This window comes from Musca autumnalis, unplaced genomic scaffold (assembly GCF_047663935.1).
Source record: "Musca autumnalis isolate F117 unplaced genomic scaffold, ASM4766393v1 scaffold_1, whole genome shotgun sequence".
In the NCBI taxonomy this organism is placed as follows: Eukaryota; Metazoa; Arthropoda; class Insecta; order Diptera; family Muscidae; genus Musca; species Musca autumnalis.
This window is the reverse complement of record NW_027411644.1, coordinates 153,621,472-153,643,982: the sequence shown is the minus strand read 5'-3', so window position 1 is coordinate 153,643,982 and position 22,511 is coordinate 153,621,472. Positions and strand designations below refer to the sequence as shown.

At 36.2% G+C, this 22,511-nt stretch overlaps 1 protein-coding gene across 2 annotated transcripts in view; it reads right to left on the bottom strand.

Annotated features, from left to right (window-relative positions):
• The window catches only part of LOC141388590 (serine/threonine-protein kinase 32A), a 182,958-nt gene that overhangs the window by 7,036 nt on the left and 153,411 nt on the right, over positions 1-22,511 (bottom strand). For both annotated transcript variants that reach the window (XM_073958535.1, XM_073958536.1), the window contains 2 exons: positions 369-494; positions 16-197 (listed from right to left, as the gene is read on the bottom strand). In XM_073958535.1, coding sequence (XP_073814636.1) covers positions 16-197; positions 369-494 — 308 coding nt within the window. The remainder of the gene's footprint in view (positions 1-15; positions 198-368; positions 495-22,511) is intronic.

Genomic DNA, 22,511 nt, shown 5'->3' with positions numbered 1-22,511 from the left:
CATATCATTCATTACCTTCGTTAGTAAATCCACAAAATCCGGACTCCAGTAGCGCGGATAATGTACGGGTGAACTTAGTATGTGTTTGACATCAACCAAAGAAGTATTTGAGTGTACTGAAAACGGCCGTATATTGGCTCGCATTTCATAAGCCACAACACCCAGGGACCACCAATCGACAGGATATGTATAACCAGCTGTAATGGAGTGGAAAAAAAAACAACAACAACACACACAAATGGACAAACATAAATAATTGTTGTACAGAGTGGTTGGTGTTGTCGCATTGGATGGATGAATGGAAATAAATAACGTCATCGAATAATTAAAGTTCGTCCTGCGGATAGTCAGACATATAATTTACTCACCCACTTCGTCCAGGGCACACATAAATACTTCGGGTGCCATATACGGTTTGGTGCCGGACATACTGCATGCCAGAGCATCCTTGGCCAGTCTTGTTGCAATGTTAAAATCAGTCAAATGTGCATGACCTGCAGCATGAAATGAGAAAAAAAGCGGAAGAAAAAGAAGGGAAATATGCGTGAATTCTGGGAATATAAGTGAATGAATTATGGTTTGAGGCCAACAAAGAATGGTTAGTTTTATGCAGTCTAGAAAGGATACATTCAAAATGCAACAATAATATTTGTTTAAATCTGTATTTGAAAACATCCAGGAAAAGATATTTAATCGACGTAGTCGAACATATGATAACCTTACAGTTTACTTAGTGGAAATAAACTACATAGTATTAAATTACAGCGGGGGAAGAGAGATTTGAAAAACAGTGAGATTTGAAATTAAAGTGAAATAGAAAAGGTTGGCTTGCTTGCTGTTCTCTATCACCATTGCAGAATGGGGTAAAGTAGAAACTAAGTTGTCTGGACATGTTTATAAAAACCAAGATTCTCCTGTTCACTAGTTCCACTCTATAGAGTTGTATTGTGTTAATGGGTATGTACATCGAATGCATGGACAAGTTCTCAAAGGGATTCCTAAAAAACATACCTAAACTAAGCAATGCTTGGGTCCACATCAGACTGATGCTGATCCCGGCTCAGGAAATCCTGTGTGATGGATGGATGGAGTGTGACGCCACCAAGCTGCTGAAATGTCAGGCGAAAATGAACAAGTATGGTCCAATGGACGAGAAGTGGGTAATCGCCACTGGGCCACTCAACTGAACTGAAAAGATTGGGAAGCCAGCTACAGCTGTTCTTTGGCATCAGAGATGAAAAAGTTAAAATCCCACACCCGCCTGGTCCGAATGAAGAGGACGAGGTAGATGACGTCGACGATGTCGAGAAGCTGCTGGAAAATATGTAGTTTGAGGTGCCATCCACATCATTAGAGATGGACCGTGGGTAAATACCCGGTAAATTGGGTAAAATTATTTTGTTTTTTACTATATTGTATCGCCAATACAACTTCTTCCACTCTATTCCTGGGTATAGGTTGTGAAGTCTTTTGAAAATGGAGAGTTTTACAATACTTTAAACAAGTGGGAAAATACTTGGGTAAAAACTTTTTAACTATCGAAACACTTGACGGAGGCTGGCAAGATTTGGCTCAAATCTTTCTTATATCAATAGATAGAAAGGTATCGAAAATGGGGTCCATAGGTCCATGTTTTGATATAGCCCACATCGTATCTAATTTTTAAAAACATCACCAACTTTGGAACAGCGGACTTCACCATGACAATAGTGGAAGTGGAGAACTGTTCCTTATCACGTCTTGCAACATGGCCTAGTTGAGAGAAGCCCAACCACGCGAGGTCTGGACCGTAATCTGTAGTTATAAAAGAGCTGAGTAAAATGATGACTGACTCACTGGCTGATTCACTGACTGACTGATAATTATCTTCTTTTAACAATATCCTCAAAAACGGAAGGATTTTGGGATATTTTGACTCAATATGGAATCATGTAAAATCAACAACCCAAAATTTAAACAAACAAATTCATCCAATGGTACAGTCTGTCGCAAAAGTTAGTATACACCGTTGAAACCAAAATGTATTAGGGATAAATATCACTATAACTTATTGAAAACAACAAGCAGTTTGTTTTATTTGATAGACAAGAAGGTTGTCTTCCGTAATAACAATTAAAAGTGCGCAATATTTGCATACATTATCAAATGTACGGTTCGAATCCCAAAAAGACCAAAATTTATGTCGCAAAAGTTAGTATACAACGGAGAATCCTCGTGGAACTGTGTAAAAAATTCTTGATATTTTTGAACAAAATGAAACTAAATCTGTACTTAAGATCATAAAAAGTATATTAATTGGTTTTAATGACAGTTATAGTACTTATAGTGACAAGTCCAACGTACACTGGATCGTAAAATCCACAAAAATTGGTCATCTACAAATACAACAACTGTAGCGACAAAATTCCGGGCGTTATGTCCTGTTTATGAATTTTAAAGCCATGAAATGCTCAGAAAAGCTTTAAAGTTTCAATATGGGGTGATCTTGATCGAGTTTCGACTTGTCCTTTTTGAAGAAACGGGAATTTCTTGAAGGAAACCCACACTTTTGATGCCGTTGTCCTTTTGAAACATGTAATAATCCTTAATCCTTACACATAAGGACTTTCCTTTTCAGTTAATTTTCTCACAAATTATGTCCCTTTTCACATTCCCACCAAAAATAAATAGTGGGAGAACCTCAGGTTCTGGTATAAGCCCTACAGTGATACTGCACCACCACAGAAAGATATGATAGCTAATTTAAAATTTTAATGCAGAGCTTTCTCTGCTGTTATAACGCATGGATTGTGCAAAAACGTTCTGAAAAGCTGTGTTCGCTTCACTTATGACCAAAATATAACAAAATGGATCAGTTAGAAGTAATTCATTAAACATTAGTAGTACATTAGACACTAGGGACACGATAAGAAAGTCCGATACTGCTAAAAGGCTGGTAGGACAGTATAACTGTAGGGCTTACAACGGGCTTTGAGGTTCTCCTACTACTTTTTTTTGGTAGAAATGTGAAAAGGGACATAATTTCTAAGAAAACTAACTGAAAAGGCAAGTCCTTATGTGTAAGGATTAAGGATTATTACATGTTTCAAAAGGACGACGGCATCAAAAGTGTGGGTTTCCTTCAAGAAATTCCCGATTCTTCAAAAAGGACAAGTCGAAACTCGATCAAGATCACCTCATATTGAAACTTTAAAGCTTTTCTGAGCATTTCATGGCTTTAAAATTCATAAACAGGACATAACGCCCGGAATTTTGTCGCTACAGTTGTTGTATTTGTAGATGACCAATTTTTGTGGATTTTACGATCCAGTGTACGTTGGACTTGTCACTATAAGTACTATAACTGTCATTAAAACCAATTAATATACTTTTTATGATCTTAAGTACAGATTTAGTTTCATTTTGTTCAAAAATATCAAGAATTTTTTACACAGTTCCACGAGGATTCTCCGTTGTATACTAACTTTTGCGACATAAATTTTGGTCTTTTAGGGATTCGAACAGTACATTTGCTAATGTTTGCAAATATTGCGCACTTTTTATTGTTATTACGGAAGACAACCTTCTTGTCTATCAAATAAAACTAATTGTTTGTTGTTTTCAATAAGTTATAGTGATATTTATCCCTAATACATTTTGTTTTCAATGGTGTATACTAACTTTTGCGACAGACTGTATATACATTTGTAATGTAATTTTCACAGCATAGTGAAATCTTGTGTAGAAATTTTCTTACTTTGGCACTTTTCATCTAGGACTAAGTTGCATCTTACTTTCATGCAACGACTCAAAAAAAGAAGGGAGAAACATTTCATCAAAAATTGTTACGTTAAAATTGATGCTGATATTTTTATGATACATAATGTGTGTTCCCGTACTTTCTTAGTGGTAAAAGTAGTAAAAGAGTGAAATGTGAAAAATGAGACACATACAACTTTATTCATACGGGAACGGAACAAGTAAGAAAGTATCAGTCAGCTGTGCTGACGGAGATATACCCTCAGCTACTGACAAAAAAAAAACAAACAACAAAACCAAACCAAACACAATAATTCCGTATATGAAATATATTGCGTTTGTGTCACGAGTTTGCTTTAAAATCGGTAGGTACCGTAATGTGGGGCTATACCAAGTCATTGACAAATACCAAACATTTTTAGTTTCTAAACTTCTTCATAAAGGACTCGAAATATTAAATTACGTTAAACTATGTTGGAAGAAATTTTTGAAAAAGTTTTAGAGTTATCTTGCACAATAGCCATTTTAGTATATGCCGGCAGGGTTTGGAGCTTTTGGGCCATTATCTCAGGAAGTATTGATATAAAACTTCCCTTTTTTCCGAATTTTGTGTGGGAGGTACCCGAACGAGTGGACCGATATATTCCATATTCCAACCTGATACCTGACTGGATGAAATAATACGATGTGCAAAGTCTGCAGTCAGGCTTTCTTGGAGCTTTGAGGCAATTATCTCAGGAAGTATGGACTTGTGCAAGAAAAAAATTGTGACGTCGTTAAGGGGGACGCAAGGACAAACTACTGAAAAAAAATTTCAAAACGATCCGTTAGGAGCTCTTAAACTTCACTTCATCCGAATTTTGTGTGGTAGGTACCCGAAGGAGTGGACCGATATATTCGAAAATGGACCATAATCAAACCCGATCTATATCTGGAAGGAATAATACAATGTGCAAAGTTTGAACAAAATCGATTGCTCCCTTTGAGCGTTATCGTTCACACCATTTTACACAAAAATTTTGAACTTTTGTGGGGAGGCACCCGAAGGAGTGGACCGATATGGCCCGTCTTTGAACTTAAACTAAGTTTGGACAAAATATTACGATAACCAAAATTTGGCTCGAAGCGGTTGATCCGTTCGAGAGTTATCGTGCGCACCAGCCAAGCAGACAGACAGACGAACGGACATGGCTAAGTCGGCCCCAAATTGTCTGAAACGAATTTCGTCCAAACATACTTGGGGTCTAAAACCGTTATTTAGATGAGGCACATTTTTGGTCGTAGCCTAAAGGGTGAGGGTATAAAAATGAAAAAAAAACCTCAAAAAATGGAACACATGTCAAAGTCGCCTACCAGCCAATCAGAAGGCGGCAACCATGGTACTGTTTTTTACACGCTCAAATTTGTTGTGTAAGAAAGTTTTTAAAGAGAGCGTTATTCAACGCCATTTTTTTTAAAGAGAAGTGAGCATTTTACAACTTTTTTGTGAACGGGAACGGGTTTTCGGGTAAAATGTGTAAAAGTGGTAAAAATTGTAAACAATTTTTTAGTTCCGGAACAAAGCTATAATGTTAATAGAGATTTCATTTCTTTAGTGGCCTATAGTGAAATTTGATGGAGAATATTTTTGTCTTTGACATCATCCCTCCAAAATTATGTTTTGTGGGCCAATTCTAAATAATCTCGGATAAAGTACGACTTTAACCCTAAAAGGTGTTTTTAGTTTTTAGAGATTCCCGGCGACTAGATAAGATTTACAGATTTGGTACAATTTTATGACTAATAATTTTGTAGAATATTTTGATCCGATATGATCACATTTTAAAGGTGTTTTTGAACGATTTTCGAAAAAAGGACCAAAATATCTATATAAATAAAATCAAATGTCGTTCGTTGCTAATGCAACAGTTGAAAACGGCTGGACCTATTTCGATAATTCTTTTTTTGAAATGTTCATCATAACCTAACTTAGGTTTTTATGCAAAGAAAATTTGACCACACCCACTTTTACGCCCATTTTTTTCAATTTTAATTTTTTCTACAAAAGCTACTGAACTGATTTTCCTGAAATTGTCATGGAATGTACAGGGATGGCCCCCGGTGAAAATAGGCTGAAAATTTAATTTCGGAGGGGGCGGGGTACTTCCCCTATACCCCATTTTCTTTAAAAATGCTATATTTACAATAATTACGAATGTATCGGTTTGGAAATTAATTGGCGAGACAATTGTGGTTGTGTCTCCGACCTTACCTACTTTTTTAGGACCTTGTCCTGAAATTTTCAGGGCATGTACAGGGATGGCCTCCGGTGTAAATAGGATGCATATTTTATTGAATTTCCATATCCATATATGAATTGCCATAACTTTATGAATAAAAATCAAATGCCGTCATAACCCAACTTAGGTTTTTATGGAAAGAATATTTTTGCCGCGCCCACTTTTTTCAATTTTCATTTCAATTTAAAGTTTATCATTTTGTTTTTCAAAATAGTGGAAAGTTGCTTTAATAAAATATTAAAACAACGTCTATGGGATTAAGCCTGACTATTTTGAAAAACAAAATAGAAGTCGTCATCCCAAACAAAAAACGCCAACTCTCCTAATTGTGAGACCGGGCACCTTCGAAATGTTGTTTATTGCTGTAGTATGCAATACCAACAAATTAGTTATGTGTTTTTTCGTCGAGAATCGACGAACGCATAGCAGTGGGAAAGATTTGGTTTTGTTTGCAAGTGAAGTTGCTAGAGTTTAGGTAGTGCCAAAGAAATTCTCGATCAGAGTGTTTCTTTGCGCACGTATCTATTTGAGCTAGCAATTGACACTTGGGTATAAAAAGGGAACTGATAAAGATCTGTGTCGAGATCTGAAACTATAGTCTTCCCTGCCTTACCCCTTTGTAAACATCGCCAATTTTTTTCCACTAATAAATTAAAGTTGCTTTAATAAAATATTAAAACAACGACTATGGGATAAAGCCTGACTATTTTGAAAAACAAGATATGGAGGGACTTTTGTTTCATGTGTTAGAAAAGTGCCAAATGAAATTAAATTGTGAATCTTTTGGTATTTGCTGAAATGTACGTTCGCAATATTGGAATTCTGAATTTTAGTATTAGCATCACTGTTGGTGTGTGGAATGGACATATGAAAGAAATCTCGGAATTTAATATTGTTATAAATGTATATAGGGTGTAGGAACTTTGGTATTAAAATCGGTGTTGGGGTGTTGGTGCTCAGGATTCAGATATGGAGGCTGTTTTATTAGGAGGAGGTTTCTAAAATTCGATCTTATATATTTATGTATATGTAAAGAACTAAATATAACTTCAATTGGTTTTGGGGGAACCGATAGAGCTGCAAATGCGAATCGCGGTTGGTATATAGGATTGGTATAAGTAGGTTATTTTTGAAGGTGTACGAAAAGTACTACATTTTGTATCATTGGTATTGCAAAAAACAATAAGATAATTAGTTTTGTGAAATGCGTACAAATTCTGAAATTAAGGTGAGATGCGACCGATTTTTTGGAAAATCTATCTAAAGTGGTACGAACTGTACTTAAATGAAACAAATTTGAATAAATATCAACTAACATAGGTATTAGTAAAACAAAATTGTCAGTTCCTCATTTCCTTATTAAATATAGTTTTTTTGTTATTCGCTTTCCGCATACGAAGTAGTGGGAACTTTGCTAGTATTTTATATAGAGCTTTAAAAATTGCGAAATTGGGGCTCAATCTCTATGTATGGTAACGTACAAAGTTCACGGTGTGGGCTAGTCGATAAAAAGGAGGCCACATATCCACTACACTCATACCTCTTTATACGGCATAGATACGTTCCAAAAATGTCGGCCGTAAAGCGAGACGCCGCACAATGGTTCAGGAATCGATTTTGCTGGCCAAAAATCAAAATTTTGTTTTGTCAAAGATATTTAATTTCGATAGTAAACATATTGAAACTAAGGAATCCAAAAAATTAGGCCCAAATATTGGAAGGTGTGGGCGTTGCGTGCCCCTAAAGACGAGCATTTTCCCCATTTTTGGGAAACACGTCATTTTTGCAAATTTCTGGAGAAAGACGAAGCTATTTCACTGAAACTATAACAGTTATTGTATTCATTGTTTTTTTATGAGGTGGGTAGGATTGTGGCCTTTAAAAATCGTTTTACTAAATTACCGTAGCGTTTACACGACGTGATCTATTTTATTTTTCCTAGCGTACTAAATTTTATGAAATTCCAAATTTAGTGGACTAGAACTTTTGTGGAACAACATGGAGCAAAGTTCTGTTTTCACAGAAAGATGCCCGAAAGTCTCCTCTTCCAGCCCATATATACTTTTGTACCCGTCCCGTTCCGTCCGTTTAACACTTTTTTTGACACAAATTACAACTTTTTTGAGTATATGAGTTTTTGTACGAGTTATATAATTTTATTAAAATCCAAGGTTTTAAGTTTTAGTTTTTTTGGTAATTATTTTGTTTATTTGTTGGTGTTTGATCATCTTTAATACATAGGAAGACATAAAAACACTCATATTTTGATGAAAAATAGTTAAAAAACTCAATAGTTTAACTTTGACCTTGAATTTCTCTGCAACTACCAGACCGAACCTGACCGCTTATAATTCGTCTGAAAGCTGATTGTGTTATCTGTCTAACAAAAAAAGAATTATGAATATATCTCTATCCGTTCAAAAGTTACAGAATTTTGGCCAGGAAAAAACGATTCTGAACCACTGTGCGCCGTAAGGCGAGGCAATACATTTCATACAAATCCATATTAACTGTAAGAGATCGGTTCCGATTTATCGTAAAAATAAGGTTTGAATTCACAGTGGAAGTAAAAATATGGCTTTTACATCGTGGTTTTAATAAAAATCAATATGTAAAGCAATAAAACAAGTAAAGCATGAAAATTAAGTAGGTGTGTATGTAACGCGGCATTTACAAATGACAGTATTGGCCGGACAATAGCAAAGATACAAACCTTTTTCACAAATACATTTATAAATTTTTAATGTGTATATAGGGAATAGTATGAATGTATTGATGAAAATGGTTTGTAACTTTGATATTGTCTGGCCAATACTGTCTGTGTGTAAACGCCTAGTAATAAAAGACCAAAACAATTCATATAGTGTGTATGAAAATATCTTAAATACGTAATAAGTTTAATTTAAATCAAGTTTTTCGTGGAACAGATTTAAAAAATTTGTCCAGTGTCTGTTGTTTAACATTTCTCTGATGTTCTTCTTGCAATTGAGTGTATGTATTAGGCCGGGGCGATTTGAAAACCTTAATGGGCCCTTCGCGTTTCTGATTCCTGAGATTGAACTGAGCAAAAAAGTCTACTGGACCATATGTCTACGATGAAAATCGAGCCTCCCGATTTTGACTTTAAGTTTTTTATTGGCGTTTTTTTGATATTTTGGCATATAACAGCCAAACCATTGAGATTTGCGACCCAACACAAAGGCCAAAATTGTAGCCAACACAATAATTAAGAACTCTCTTGTACATCGCGAAATTATTAGAATGCTCCATCAGTCAGTTTTGGCCTTGATAAAGTGCACATTTGTCGGAAAATATCAATAAATGACATTGTGCGACAACGAAGATAGTTTTGGTTCGGTTGGGTCACTTCGTTGTATTATTTTACAACGGTAAAATTAGTTAAAATCTGGGTTTCTTACATTTTCAAATTTAAACGGGCATATCTTCTTTTTTCAAAACGGATATTTATTGATCCTTCTTCCTTTTAAAGGGGCGAATAATATCTTTCGAACAAGTTATCATGTTTTTAAATCGGTTAACAAATGGTTAAGTTATAGTGGCTTAAGTCTGAAAACCCCCACAAAAAAAACTATAACTGAATTTCTCATAATTTTCAAAAATATTATGTTTTTTTGTTTTGTTCAATATTTATTTTGGGTCCAGTAGACTTTTTTGCTCAGTTCAATCTCAGGAAGCAGAAACGCGAAGGGCCCATTAAGGTTTTTTTTTTCCTTCCACACAAATCGCCCCGGCCTAGTATGTATGCTTTTGTCTGTTTACAATTCATAGCAAAACGGTAAATTAACGATTTCTTCTGGCCGTATAACGAGACACAAAGCGCCGTAAACCGAAAGTGTTCCATAATTTAAATAGGCCGTTATAGAGAAATGCCGTAAAAAGAGGGGCCGTATAAAGAGGTATGAGGTATGTATTCTATTCTTCTTATCTCACAGGAGATGATGTTGATTGAGTTTATGCAGTACCGAGGTAGGCAAAGTATTTAACTACATCAAAATTATAATTGCCGACTTCCACTGTTAGCCCGAGTTCTATGGACGCATTGCGCATCTCGTGACATTTCTTTTAACACTTCGTATAACCTTATACCTTAGTTGTTCGCATAATATCCCTGACACTATCTTCTAGGCAATAGGGAGAATGCCCGTATAATTAGATCACATAGTCTTATCTCCTTTCTTGTGGACGGGACATATGATGCTCAGATTCCAATCGTTGGGTACGCATTCTTCCTGGCAGATGGTGATAACTAGCTGATCCATACACCTTATCAGGGTATACATTCAATGTCATCTTCCGGGATTGGATCTGTGGTATCTTCGTCGTCTTCACTGGTATCCAAACTAGCAGTTCGGAAAACTGATCTTTCCATATCCTGAGGTCTCTACAGAACAATGACGAACAGACCAAAGATATATTTTACGAGCGCTAAGAAAAAACATATAACCGTTGCCCCGCCCATGACATTAAAATTATTCTAGGTGATTTTAATGCCAAAATCGGAAATGAGAACATTTTTGGCCCAACAGTCGGGAAATTCAGTTTCCACCGTGAAACATTTGACACTGACACAAGATAAAAAAACAGAAATCAATTTGATCACGTTGTTATAGATGGAAGCCCTTAATCGATGTTGGATGTACGATATTTCTAAGGAGCAAAAACAGACTCGGACCACCATCTTGTTGCAGCAAAGGTACATACCCGATTAAACGTAGCAAATGAAGTACGAACATACACAACACGGAAGTTGGACATCGGTAAGCTGCAATCACAACAGGTAGCTACAGCATATTCCACTCAATTGGCCCAATTGTTTAATCAAAGCAATTCTCGTCCCGATAACATATCAACACGGTGGCAAAGTATTATTCACTCCACGCAAACTGTCGTAAAATCCATACTTGGATACCAGAGACCTTCACCAAGGAACCCATGGTATGACCAGAAGTGTCGTGCTACTTTGGTAGAGAAAAATACGGAATATAGGGCTACTCTACAAACAGTATCAACGCGTAGCGCACAGGAGAGGTATCGAGAAAAAAGGAGAGAGCAGAAACGTCTTTTCGCAGGAAAAAGAGAAAAATGGAAAATTGGGAGTGAAAAAAAGCGAAATGTACAGGAGCCAGACTGAAGTCCCAAAATTCTACCAAGGAGTGAAACATCAAACCAATGTTATTGGTACAGGCACATCATCCTGTAGAGACCAGTAAGGCAATTGGTAACTAATACGGACAGTGCTCACGATTTGGAAATAGCATTTTTCTAAACTGTTGGTATCCAATGCTAGCTAAGATGACGAATTTTCCACAGATCCAATCCCAGAAGATGGTATTGAATGTATACCGCCCAGCCAATATGAGTTAAAGTCAGCAATAAACCGGATAAAGAATAATAAGGCAGCAGGAGCCGATCGCTTACCAGCCGAGACGTTCAAAACCGGAGGCGACACGCTGATAAGGTGCATGCACAGTTAGTTAACAGAATCTCTCAGGAAAAACGCCTACTCGACGACTGGACCTGATCCGGCCTGAACACCCTGTGTCCCAATCACAAGAAAGGAAATAAGTCTGTGTGATCTAATTATAGGGACATAAGTCTGCTCCCTATTGCTTGCAAGATAGTGTCAGGAATATTATGCGAAAGACTAAAGCCTATTGCCAACAATATAATTGGGTCATACCAATGCTATAACTGGCAAATCCAACATAGACCAGATATTCACCCTACGGTAAATCCTGATAAAGACCCAGAGATGCAGATCGACACTTACCATTTTTTTGTCGATTATAGAACAGCCTTCGACAGCAACTTACGTTCCAAGGTATTTCAATCCATGTCTAAATTTGGTATCCCCGCAAAGCTCCTTCGGCTTTGTAAGATGATATTAACTGATACCCGGTCCATAGACCAGATATTCACCCTACGGTAAATCCTGGAAAAGACCCAGAGATGCAGATCGACACTTACCATTTTTTTGTCGATTATAGAACAGCCTTCGACAGCAACTTACGTTCCAAGGTATTTCAATCCATGTCTAAATTTGGTATCCCCGCAAAGCTCCTTCGGCTTTGTAAGATGATATTAACTGATACCCGGTCCTCAGTTAAAATATATTTCGTGTGACCTTTTCAAAATTCTGCTGGAGAATGTTATACGGGTTGAAAATGTTAAAAGAAATTACACAATATACACCAATAGTCACTTGTTACTTGCTTCTTCCAAGGACATTGATAACATTAAGAAGGATGTAGGAAAATCTGCTAAAATGGGTCTGGCAGTAAACGGCGATAAGACGAAATTGGTGGTATGCGAAATGTGTCCATAGAACTCGGAACAACTGTGGAATATGGTTCATACAATTTTGAGCTAGTTAAGGACAACATCCGTTGTGGAACAAGGAGAAAAATAGTACTGGCTAACAGATGCTATTTTGACTTACGTATTGAGTTAAAAAACAAAAACATGTAAAAAAGCGATAAGTTCGGCCGGGCCGAAATTTTTCTACCCTCCACTATAAAATATTCTGAACCACTGATACCTAAATAAGGTAAAAAAGTATAAAAAATGTATTCAATCGGTCGGGAACCTTATATGGGGCTATATCAAAGTGTGGACCTATGTTTTTGGTGGAGAAGTTTTGTGACCACTGGGAACCTCAAAGGTCAAATTACAGGTAGTTCGGTCGCAAAATGTAGCTACAATCATAAAACTACCGAAAATCGGGAGGTACCATTATATGGGGATGTTCCAAAACGTGGACCTATGTTTACAGTTTTTGGAGAAGATATTTTGTGAATACTGGGAACCTCAAATCCTAAATTACAGGTAGTTCGGTTAAAAATTGTGTTTCAATCCTCAAACTACCGAAAATCGGGAGGTGCCGCTACATGGGGCTATACCAAAACATGGACCTATGTTGACAGTTTTTAGTGGATATGTTTTGTCAAATTACAGGTAGTTTGGTGAACAATTTTAGCTAAAATCCTCAAAATACCAAAAATCGGGAGGTACCGATGTATGGGGGCTATACAAAAAATTGGAAGTATGTTAACAGTTTAAGGTGGAGATGTTTTGTAATTGCTGGGAACCTCAACTGTCAAATTACAGGTCAAAAATTTTAGCTAAAATCCACAAAATATCGAAAATCGGGAGGTACCGTTATATGGGGCTATACCAAAACATGGACTTATGTTGGCGGTTTTTGTTGGAGATGTTTTGTGGCCACTGATAACCTCAAATGTTCAATTTCAGGTTGTTTGGTAAAAAAATGTAGTTAAAATTCACAAAATACCGAAAATCGGGAGATACCGTTATATAAGGGGTTATACCAAAACATGGACCTATGTGTACAGTTTTGGTGGAGATGTTTTGTGATTACTAGGAACCTCAACTGTCAAATTACATGTAGTTCGGTCAAAAATTGTAGCTAAAATCCTCAAAATAGCGAAAATCGGGAGGTACCGTTATATGGGGCTATACCAAAACATGGACCTATGTTGCCGGTTTTTGGTGGAGATGTTTTGTGACCACTGGGAACCTCAAATATTCAATTTCAGGTAGATTGGTCGAAATTTGTAGCTAAAATCCTCAAAAACCCGAAAATCGGGGAACCCCAAACGTGAAATTACAGGTAGTTTGGTAAAAAAATGTAGTTAAAATCCCCAAAATACCGAAAATCGGGAGGTACCGTTATATGGGGGCTATACCAAAAAGTGGTCCGATATAGCCCATCTTGACCTGCCTATGGAAAAAAGACACTCGGGTGCAAAAATATAGCGCTCTAGCTCAATTATTGCGAACGCTGGAGTGATTACTACAGACAGACAGACGGACATGGCTAGATCGTCTTAGAATTTTATCCTGATCAAGAATGTGTATACTTTATATGGTCGCAAATGATTAGTTCGCTGTTGTACAAACAGAAAAACAAACTTAATTTACCCTCCCTACTATGGTGGATGGTATAACAAAGTAATATATTTATTTGTAATTTGAATTTATTGATTTCTGCACAATAAGATTAAAAACTTATAAATTATAGTGCAGGGTTGCAAGTAAAGAAACACATCCGTCTTAAAGATATTACAATATTATTAATGTTAAATAAAAATTGTATGATAAAAAAATAACAAACAAGTTTAAGAAGAGTTTACATAATTAATATTGTTGAAAAAGAGAAAAAAGTAAGGAAATCCATATAGTTACCCTTGTATGCCCGTTTCTGAAATTTTGAGGTAGTTATGAAGTTTATTCTTAAATGTTTGTGCATTGCTGATGCTTTGTAATTCATTAGGAAGAGTATTCCTGAGACGTATTGTATTAACAAAAAATTGCCATTCTGATACTAAGCTCTGTCTTGCCAATGGAACAATTTTTCCCCTCTATTATATGTATCTAGCAAATCTTAACTTTTCAGAAAGATATTTTGGATTTTCTTTGTACAATTTTTTTTGTAGAAGTATCAGGTCTTTCATATTGAGGAAGGAGTTTAAGCTCATGTCGTAAGGGGAATTAGCATATTGTGAAATATGTTGAGTTCTGAACAAGCCATAAACATAACGAGGGATACTATTGAAAGCTACGTTCAGTTTGCGTTTCCTCGCCGAATCACAGTTTGCAAATAGTTCGCATGCATAGATTAATCCAGGTACCAGATAAGTTTTAGCCAAGAGGCCCCTGATTTTTAGCGGAGTAAATGGTTGAAGAAGCCATAAGGAACGTAATTTTCCCTAAGTTTTAGCGACGACTTGGTTAATGTGGTTTGTGCAGCTTAGAGAAGAGTTAAAAACAATTCTCGTCAAACAAAAATAATATTTTACAAAACACTGATACTACCCGTGGTTCCGAAGCTTGGTGTGTTTTGTGAGAAAAGTTCTTCGAAAGATCTACGGACCAGTATGTCTTTACGGTGAATATCGACATCGTATGAACCACGAGCTGTATCGGCTATACAACAGCAGTATAGTTAAACGTATCGATATACAACTATTGCGTTGGCTAGGTCATGTCGTAAGAATGAGCTATGATGAGCGTTCTAAAAAGGGGTACAAATTCAGGCCTCATGGCGGTACACGCAAAGCTGGAAGATCAAGGCTTCGATGGAGTTAACATGTGGAAGGGGGAAATATTTTAATAAAAAAATCTCCATTCGATATGACATTTAAAAATTGTACAACAAATTTCAGTTATGTCTCATAATTTATCCGTTCTGTTTAAATAAGTTTTACAATATTTTAACTTTTGTCATTGTTTCTACTTTATTAAAAACTGCTCTTTGTTTGTTTGCTACATCCGAATTCATAAACAAAGTAATTTCAACAATATTTTTGTATACAAAGAGGACAGCATTACAAAGCACAAAAAAAACCAAATAAAGGCAAAGAGAAAAATTTTATTATTATTGTTATTCTTTAAGGTATTATTTTCAATGTGCTTTTTATTTATTTCTTATTGTCTTCCATTAAATTACTAATGTAGCTTTGTTATTGTTGCAGTTGGAAAATGTTGTTTGAAAATCATTTCTCTTTTGTTATTGATTTTTTTTGTTTTTCGTTTTCGTTTGCGACACGCGTCACTGCCTTATGTCAATGTCACGAAGTGTATAGACGAAAGTCGTTAGAAATTAATTCACAAATTAAAGGCTCGGACGGTCAGCGAGCTTTGTTACCATTGTTAATAGTAAAACTAATCAACGATAAGAAAGAAAGTCAATTTTATTGCCAAAAAATTAACCTTTTGAAATAAAAGGCACTTTGTGTGTCTGTCAGATGGCAGACAGTAGTGCGTATTTGGAATATTTAATATTTGCTAAAAATAATTCGAATACGTCATTTTCATAAGGAAATTATTTACTTAGTTTGCCATTTACACAATATTTGTCCTATAAGCCGAACTAAGAAAACATTTCCATTACACTTTTATTACCCTCAGCTTTTATGCTAACGAGAGTACCCAGCGTGACTACTGAAAGATGCACTCCATTAGCACTGCATTTTAACTAACCCTTTGGCATTGCATTTTGTCTACCCCTTTGGAATAGCATAACCCTTTAGGGTAGAATAGGATTCAATCCAATTTGCAACCAAAGCACGTGTTTTGATGCAGTCCTCTGGATGGAGTATAAAGGCTCTATTCGGAATGTATTTTTATGCAGTTCAAAGATGCAATAAAAATGCAAGCCATTGCAAATAAATAATAAATAAAAAGAAATTATTATTTGTGTAAAACAAAAATATGACGAACTTTATTACATTTATTACTGTTCCATGTCCATTAAATTTTGATCTTCACCAAAAATATGTTCTTTGAGATTTATTAAATTCCTCAAGACATTACCATAACACATAAGAAAATTTCTTCATTAAATTGAATCGCAACTGTTGTTGTTGTAACAGTGTTTTGTATTATATGCTTGTACCTTCTTTCTTCTGCTAAATCTGGCTCTGGGTCAATTTCCAGGAACGTCGCCGCGTGGATGGAATGTAACCGCAGATCCACTAGAGAAAGTTGAGAAGGTTTGGCGCCTGTGCCGCACGCAGGGCAGATATTTTGCACATAGTAGTTAAGCAAAAACAACTCTGGCTTGTCATGGCAGCTGACTTTCCTCAGCTGCGATAGATGGGCGATGTGCTCCGAGGACCGCATTCAAACTGTAGCTTCTTATGGTATCTGCAACTGCGGCCGTATGAATGTTGTTCAAACGCGACTGATATGCTTGTTAATATAGAGGTTCTCTCTTGTAGCGATGGGCCTCTTCTTCTAGTTCATGAAGACTCTCCTTAATCTGCTTGAATGGGCGAGGTCTATCCACCATATGGTGATTGGGATGGTTCTCACGGTAACAACCGAGCAGGTACTGCAACGAAAGCACGTGATTACGTCGCTGAACTGGAGGAATATTTGCCTCCTGATGTAGATAGTCCACTGGAGTCATGAGGAGGCACCCTGTTGTTGTTTTCAGGGGGCATTCGGAAGTGTACACATGTTTGTACATATCGGAACTGTGTTTGTTTCTCCGCTCTCCATTTGTCTTCCCATCGTCAGTTAAGATTTCGAGAAGGTCTCCAACAGCACTCCATTAAAAAATTTTCTTCACATAAATTACCGCAAAAATGTTTGCAAATTATTTTATTTTATAACACATTTTTTAAAATGTTAACACTCTTTTCTGCCGGTGCGCTTGTTGGGATGTACAACATGACATATGTGCTTGTATGGACCTCTAACAACTGCTAATAAAATGTAACGAATAGAGTGCTTTTTCAGGACTTCGTTTGAACTGCATACGGATGCTATTAAAATGTGAGAAATGGATGTTAATCGTTGGATTCCATCCGAATGCGGTTAAAATGTAAGGAATTGGAGTGCATTTTTCACGACTCTGATAGAACAGCATCTGGATGCAGTTAAAATGTGAGAAATGGAAGTCACTCGTTGGATCACATCCGAGTGCGCTGAAAATGGAGTGCCTTTTTCACGACTACGTTACAACTCCATCAAAACATGCCGTGAAAGAAAAAGTCTACATTGCACTACTTCCAATTAATTTTGCTGGGTATATATACTACAGTTATGCCTTTTTTACAATCTCATATCCCTGTGTCATAGCATGATGAGTTTCTACATAAGATTACATAATATGTTAATTATGAGGTGATTCGGCGAAAAAAACCTCACGCACAAAATTATTTTAAATTTTGAATTTATCAGAATTATGGGCGGTTTTTCGAAGTCACTGTAAGCAGATATATAATTGAAAATATACTTTAGAGATAACCATACTGACATAACATTTGTTTCCCACTAATTTTCTTTAATTCTGAGAATGGAATCAACGTTATTATAGCTATTAGCAGGCTTAATTTGTTCATTCGTGCAACAGGAAATAATATAATAATTTTCATTTCATAAATTTGTTCAAAAAATATTTTTTTAAAATCGATTTATGCGTGAACTTTTTTTTTATATTTTAATGGACATTGTAAGTTTTGAATGATCGGTTGCTGTAGGTAGTGTGGCCGTAGTATTTTGTGGTTGTTTGACTGTTTGACAGTTATCGATACTTGAGAAATATCGATATTCAAAACTGACTATGTGTACCACACATAATAGGTAAAAGTTCATTCATCCGTGCTACAGAAAATCGTTTTTGAGAAAAAATGTCGAAAAGTCATAACACTAATATACACTTTGATACGACCAAAAATGTGCCTCATCGAAATAATGGTCTAATACGCCAAGAATGTTTGGACGAAATTAGTTTCAGACAATTTGGAGTCAATTTATTCATGTCATGTTGAAGCGCACGATAACTTAATTTTGGATCTCGTTATATTTTGTCCAAACTTAGTTTAAGTTCGAAGGTGGGCCATATCGGACCTTTCTTTGGGTTCCTCCGCTACAAAAACTTTTCTGTAAAATGATTTGAACGATAACACTTGAAGGGAGCAAACGATTTGGTCCAAACTTTGCACATCATATTATTCCTCCCAGATATAGATCGGCTTCGAATATGGACTATATTGGTCTACTACTACCACACAAAATTCGGAAAAGTGAACTTCTCGGGTCCGTTTGATTTGTTTTTCAGCAAGTTGCCCTTGCCCTTTACGAGGGGCACGTCCATACTTCCTGAGATAATGGCATAAAAGCTCCATGAAACCCTAACTGCACCAACTAAAATTGCAAATATTCAAGATAATTCTCGCAGAAATTTTCGATTGGTGGAGACTTAGCACATCGTATTATATCATGTATCAGATTGTAATAAGGAGTATATCGGTGTCGTCCTTCTGGTACCTCCAACACAACATTTCGGAAAAGTGCAATTTGAGGACTCGTCGCAGATATATTTGATTTTTTTGCAGAAGGTTGATTTCACTGTCCCTATTACAATGGTACATTTTTTCCAGAATAAGTCCATACTTCCTGAGATAATGGCCGAAAAGCTCCATACATATGTATGTTGTTTATTTTTTTGGTCATACATATGTTCTCACAACATCCCCGAAGGGACAAGGGAGACTTCAATGATATGGGACCTACTTTATAGCGCGGAGTCCGAACAGCGTGTCTTGCGACACCCAGCCAACATTACTCTAAGGGGATTTGCCACCACCGAAAATGTTGATGTTTTGGCCAGGAATTGAACCGCAGACCTTCTGAGTGCAAGGCTTAACACTGCATTTTGACACCATTGAAGCCTTGGCCGTCAAGTTGTGCGTGTACGACCTTTTTTATACGACTTTTTAGTGGGTTCATCATCGCTCATTCTTATGACATGGCCAACGAGTCAAGATAAGAGTTTGGAACAAATCGGTTATTGCCTTCGAGACTTATAGTGAGCACCACCTAGACAGAAGGACGTACATAGCTCAAAATTCTCTGAAGTGAATAACATCTTGATGAATGTGAAGTCTAAAATTATTTTATTGGTTTTGATATTTTATCAATCCACATGGAGGGCATGGTATCAATTCGGGTCAATATGAATTGTTGCGATAGGCTCTTTATACCTTCGCACCTTTCTCTCTACATCATGAAGATCTCCCCTGATGCCACTGCGATAACACCCAAGCAGGTACAGCGTCGACAACATCCTGTTGTGCTGATGCACCGGCAAACCCTTCGTCTACTCATGAAGATGGTCTACTGGTGTAATGAGGAGACACCCAGTTGCAGTCCCCAGTGCGGCATTCTGGCAGGTTTGAATATTCTTTCACTGTGTTGGGCTAACTTTTGCATACCACGCTGCCGCCGCATAGCTTACCACAGATCGGCTTATTGCTTTGTAAGTGTTTAACAATTTTTTTGTTTTTTTTTTTCAGTCCAACTACTGCCGGCCAGCGACTTGAGGACGTTGTTCGTTCGATCTTATCGCAAATAGCTGTGACTTGTGCGTGCGACTTAAGCTAGGGTCACACTAGGCAAATATTTGCTCCAGTGACTGGGAGTGTGTGTTTACTGATAGAAAGTCTAGTTGCCTAGTGCGACCCTAGCTTTAAGCATGCTATCGAACGTCACAACAAAATTTTATTACGGAGTTAGTGGTCGGAATCAGTGCTCCATCGACCAATATGTTGAGTGGGAGCCTCATTTCAGCCGTCCAAGTTGTGAACAGTGTGGCAGTGGATTTAGGGTCGGATATTTTCATATTCCTCAGATGGAAGAACTGCACTAGATCAGCTATGTAGACATTTAACCTATCACATACATACATATGTCATCGACGATAGGACCCGACGCCAAGATCGTACAATCATCCGCATATATTACGATCCCTATGCCGCACAGTGGTTCAGGAATCGATTTTCCTGGCCAAAACCCCAATGTTTTGTCGTCAGCGCCACATATTGAAACGTAGGAAATCAAAAAATTAGGTCAAAATATTGGAAGATGTGGGCGTGGCGTGTTCCTAAAGACGAGCATTTCCACGCAATTTTGGAAAATACGTAATTTTTGCAAATTTCTGAAGGAAGAAATTGCTATTTCTCTGAAACTATAACAGATATTGAGTTCATTGTTTATGTTGTTAGGTAGGTAGGATTGTTGTCTTTAAGAAATGTTTCAATAAATTACCGTAACATTAACACGAAGTCAGCTATTTTTCCTCAGATACAAAATTTTAGTGAAATTCCAATTTTAGTGGATTAGAACTTTGGGGAACAGCTTCGAACAATGTTCTGTTTTCATAGAATGATGCTCGGGAGTGCCCTCTTTAAGTCCATATAAACTTTTGTACCCGCCCCGTACCGTCCGTTTAACACTTTTTTACATTTTTAGAAATTACATGTGTAAAAATTTTCCATACCGTTTCCAAAGACATAAAATATAACAAGATGGGACATTTACATTGCTACTATACATCGGCAGATGGCGCTGGGGGTCTAACATAATGTTATGTTCCAATATGGTGACATAAAATTATGTTATACTTGTTTTTGTTGCCGTCATGTTCTGTTAGTTGTCAGTTATACACAAACACCCTCTATGCTTTAATAGTAAAATTGAACTGCATTATGCACTATGTCCAATCTTTACAGTTCTATGTCTTTGCCGATTCCCATACAAATTATAGATTTTTTACACAAATGGACATTTTTTAATATATGAGTTTTTATAAGAGTTATATGGGTTTTATGAAAACCCAAGGAGAATTTCTTTTTTAAATTTCGGGAAAATTTTAAATTTTTTGAATTTTTTTTCAAAACATTTTTTATTTTTTTTTCAATTTTTTGAAGAATGAGAGTTTCTTTTTTAAATTTCGGGAAAATTTTAAATTTTTTGAATTTTTTTTCAAAACATTTTTTAATTTTTTTTAATTTTTTTGTATTTTTATGGTTTGTTTACTGGTGTTTGATCTTATTTAAATAGTTAGAACAGATGAAAATCTCAAAAACACTCATGTTTTGATGCAAAATGTGAAAAAACTCAAATTTTTAAGCTGATTATGTTATCTGTCAAAAAAAAAAAAAAAGAATTATGAAAATATCTTTGACAAGGAAAAAGCGATTCTGTACCACTTTGTGTCGTCAGGAGGGTGTGGAATTTCAGAAAGGTAGAGGTTAAACAGTTCCGGAGATATCACTTCACCTTGGGGAACTTCCTGTTTCACTCTACGATTTTTGGACTTCTTGTTTCTGAATTCCAGAAACGACTGGTTGATTATCCAACGTTTCAAACTCGCAGGGACGCCATTTGAATTTGTTGTAATTTTTGGTGTGTTCTATAGTCGATTTGTGCCTAATTTGAGTTACAAATTACTTGTCTTTGGAAATAAAAAAAAGCCTTCAATTTAAAAATTCGCTAAGTGAAAATTTGCAATATTGTACGCATAAATGGGGGCTCCAAATCACGAAAATTGTCTAGCAACAGCAACATCCAATATGCCCGAAGATGTTAACCTAATCAGTTAACGAAAAGATCGTCGCATAGCGTTAGATGTGTAGGACTTTGTTTGATAACAATTTTTCAATAGATTCTCCTTAGGTCATATAGCTCGAATTATAATTAAATTAATTAAAACATTTTTAAATTGGTATAAAACTTAAATCATTACCACAGATGATGGTCATTAAATAAAATGTTTTTGTATTTGAATTAGTTAAAGCTTTCTTTTAATAGCCAACCAAGAAAATTTTTCCAAGTTTCTATTTTATATTGTTTTTGCAATTCCAAAGAAAGAAATCAAATCAAATTAAAATAACATTAGCAGACTCCGAACAATGTGATGACTTGATTGTCACTTATTTACACCCACATTTAATTTCATTTGGCTTGGGATTTTATACTCTCGAGCAGATGATGATGATGATGGCGTTTCTGTTGAAATGTTTCTTATGCTAAGCTACAGCTGCATTGTCTTTGTTTTCTGCCAAAACAAAGAAACTGTGCAGCAAAAAACAATGTTGGTATCATTATTATTTTTTGTTTGTTTGTCGATGTGGTAGCACCAACCACAAATTTCTTCAAGTG